General features: G+C 56.0%; 1 protein-coding gene across 1 annotated transcript; it reads right to left on the reverse strand.

Moving 5' to 3' along the window:
• Positions 1–279: 279 nt before the first annotated feature.
• LOC123066023 (cytosolic sulfotransferase 5-like) lies at positions 280–1,623 on the reverse strand. The gene has a single exon (XM_044489191.1). The coding sequence runs from the start codon at positions 1,446–1,448 to the stop codon at positions 417–419; it is 1,032 nt and encodes a 343-aa protein (XP_044345126.1). The 5' UTR covers positions 1,449–1,623; the 3' UTR covers positions 280–416.
• Positions 1,624–1,896: the final 273 nt, after the last annotated feature.

Consider the following 1,896-nt stretch of genomic DNA (forward strand, 5'->3'; position numbering starts at 1 on the left):
TAAAATTCTGAAATCACAGATAAATGCATAGGAGAACAAAGTCCATGCACCAAAAGATATGGTTGTGTTGCTATCTAATGCGTCGCCGGGAAATGATTAGATGAGAAAGATTTTCTGATTAGGAAAAGGGACAAAAAAATTTCTTAAATAACTGGCCGCTTGCTAACCATACTGGGCGGCTGGGCGTGGGCTAGACGCGTCAAAAAAAATGCTGCTAAGTTGCGAGCTATTGACACATTAGTGAAGACACCACGTGATAACGATGTTCATGTATATTACTGTATGGTAACACTTCTGTTATTTCCCTTCGCATGTTTGCTGATCAAGTTATCATGCCTGACATTAATAGTACAATATTTTATAAAAATGTTGCGCAAGTCGTCCTTATTTATATAGCATCTGCCATCATGAACCCACTAGTTCTGATCTGCGGTTGCCGGCGTCAACGCCAACCCCGATCCTCTGAACTTGCTATCGGTGATCTCATCGATCCTTCTAGCCATCTCCGGCGTCAGGTGGTTCTTCCAGTCGCCAACGACGCCGCGCCGGAAGAATATGTTGTTCGCCACTGAAGACTCGGTCATGTCCGTCTTCCCGGAGCGGTTCACCTCCAGTCCCGCCAGGCTCTCCATGGCGCATGCCTCCACGATCTCCCTGTCTACCCTGGCTTCCCGCTCCTCTGACGTGAACGGGCGCCCGAGAAACGCAGCGAGCCGCTTCAGCTGGCCGAGGGTGTCGGCGGCGAGCTCCTCGTAGGTCAGGAATAGAACCTGCTCCGGCCTCTCCACATGCCAGCGCCAGTAGCCCAGCACGTGCTCCCAGAAAGGCCCGAACAGGGAGACGCCGTCGCAGAACTGCTGGAGCGCCTCACCGAGGTCCCACGGCGACGGCGCGAACCGGTTCCAGAAGTGCCAGAGCGACACGAAGCAGTCCTTGGGGTCCCGGCACAGGTACACCACCTTGCAGCCGGAGGCGGCCACGGACTCCGGCAGCGACCGGGACGGGATGTGCGTCATCAGGAGCCGCGGCGCAGGGAGGGAGCTCAGGTCTGGGATCCGGCCGTTGCTGAAAACCTGGACCTCGAGGAAAGGGATGAGCTGGTGGGGGCTGTGGGCTGCGAGCGCCGCGATCGCTGGCCCGTCCGCGGTGCGGCGGAGGGTCGCAAACAGGAGCGCCTTGAGCCAGGTGGTGCCGGACTTCGGAAAGGTGGAGAGGAAGACGTCGGTGTCGCACGCCTTGAGGTGCCGCTTGATGACCATGGCGTTCACGACGGCCGGCGTGAACGCGTACCAGCCGTCTGGGTGGTGGGTGTACGGGCGGCCGATGCCGCTAGGCGCCGTCGGGTAGGTGGACACGACCTCTAGTAGCTGGTCGTAGATTTCTTTGTGGGACGCTGCCTTGTCGTCGGCTTTGGGTGCAGAGGAGGAGGATTGTGGAGAGGACGCCATGAAATTTGATAGATGTCTCTTGGTTCGTGAAGGCCCGTTTGTACAGCGCTCTACTTTCTGCAACGAGAATGCCCAGATGTTTCCCTCTCTGTCCCTCTCAACTTTTTCTTTTTTTCAAATTGGCCCTCTCAACTTCGATAGGCGGAACTCCTTCTACCGTGTTGGGATGCCTCATCGTCCAACCACCTCCTTCTAGCATTCAGATGATCAGGCCGCCGGAGCCTCACGACACACTTATGGAGCTTCGGGCGAGGAGCCAGTTCAGGCGTGCCGAGCGGCGTGGGTTTGATACTCTGGTAATTATCACGGCATGGGCCTTGTGGAAGCAGAGAAACGCCCGGGTGTTTAACAGGCCGTCGCAATTCAAGAACCCTACGCAATTATTGTGCCAAATCGCGAAGGAGGTGCAGAATCTTAGGACCGCAGGGATAGAAGTAGGAGGTCTATA

This window comes from Triticum aestivum, chromosome 3B, assembly GCF_018294505.1.
Source record: "Triticum aestivum cultivar Chinese Spring chromosome 3B, IWGSC CS RefSeq v2.1, whole genome shotgun sequence".
NCBI lineage: Eukaryota > Viridiplantae > Streptophyta > Magnoliopsida > Poales > Poaceae > Triticum > Triticum aestivum.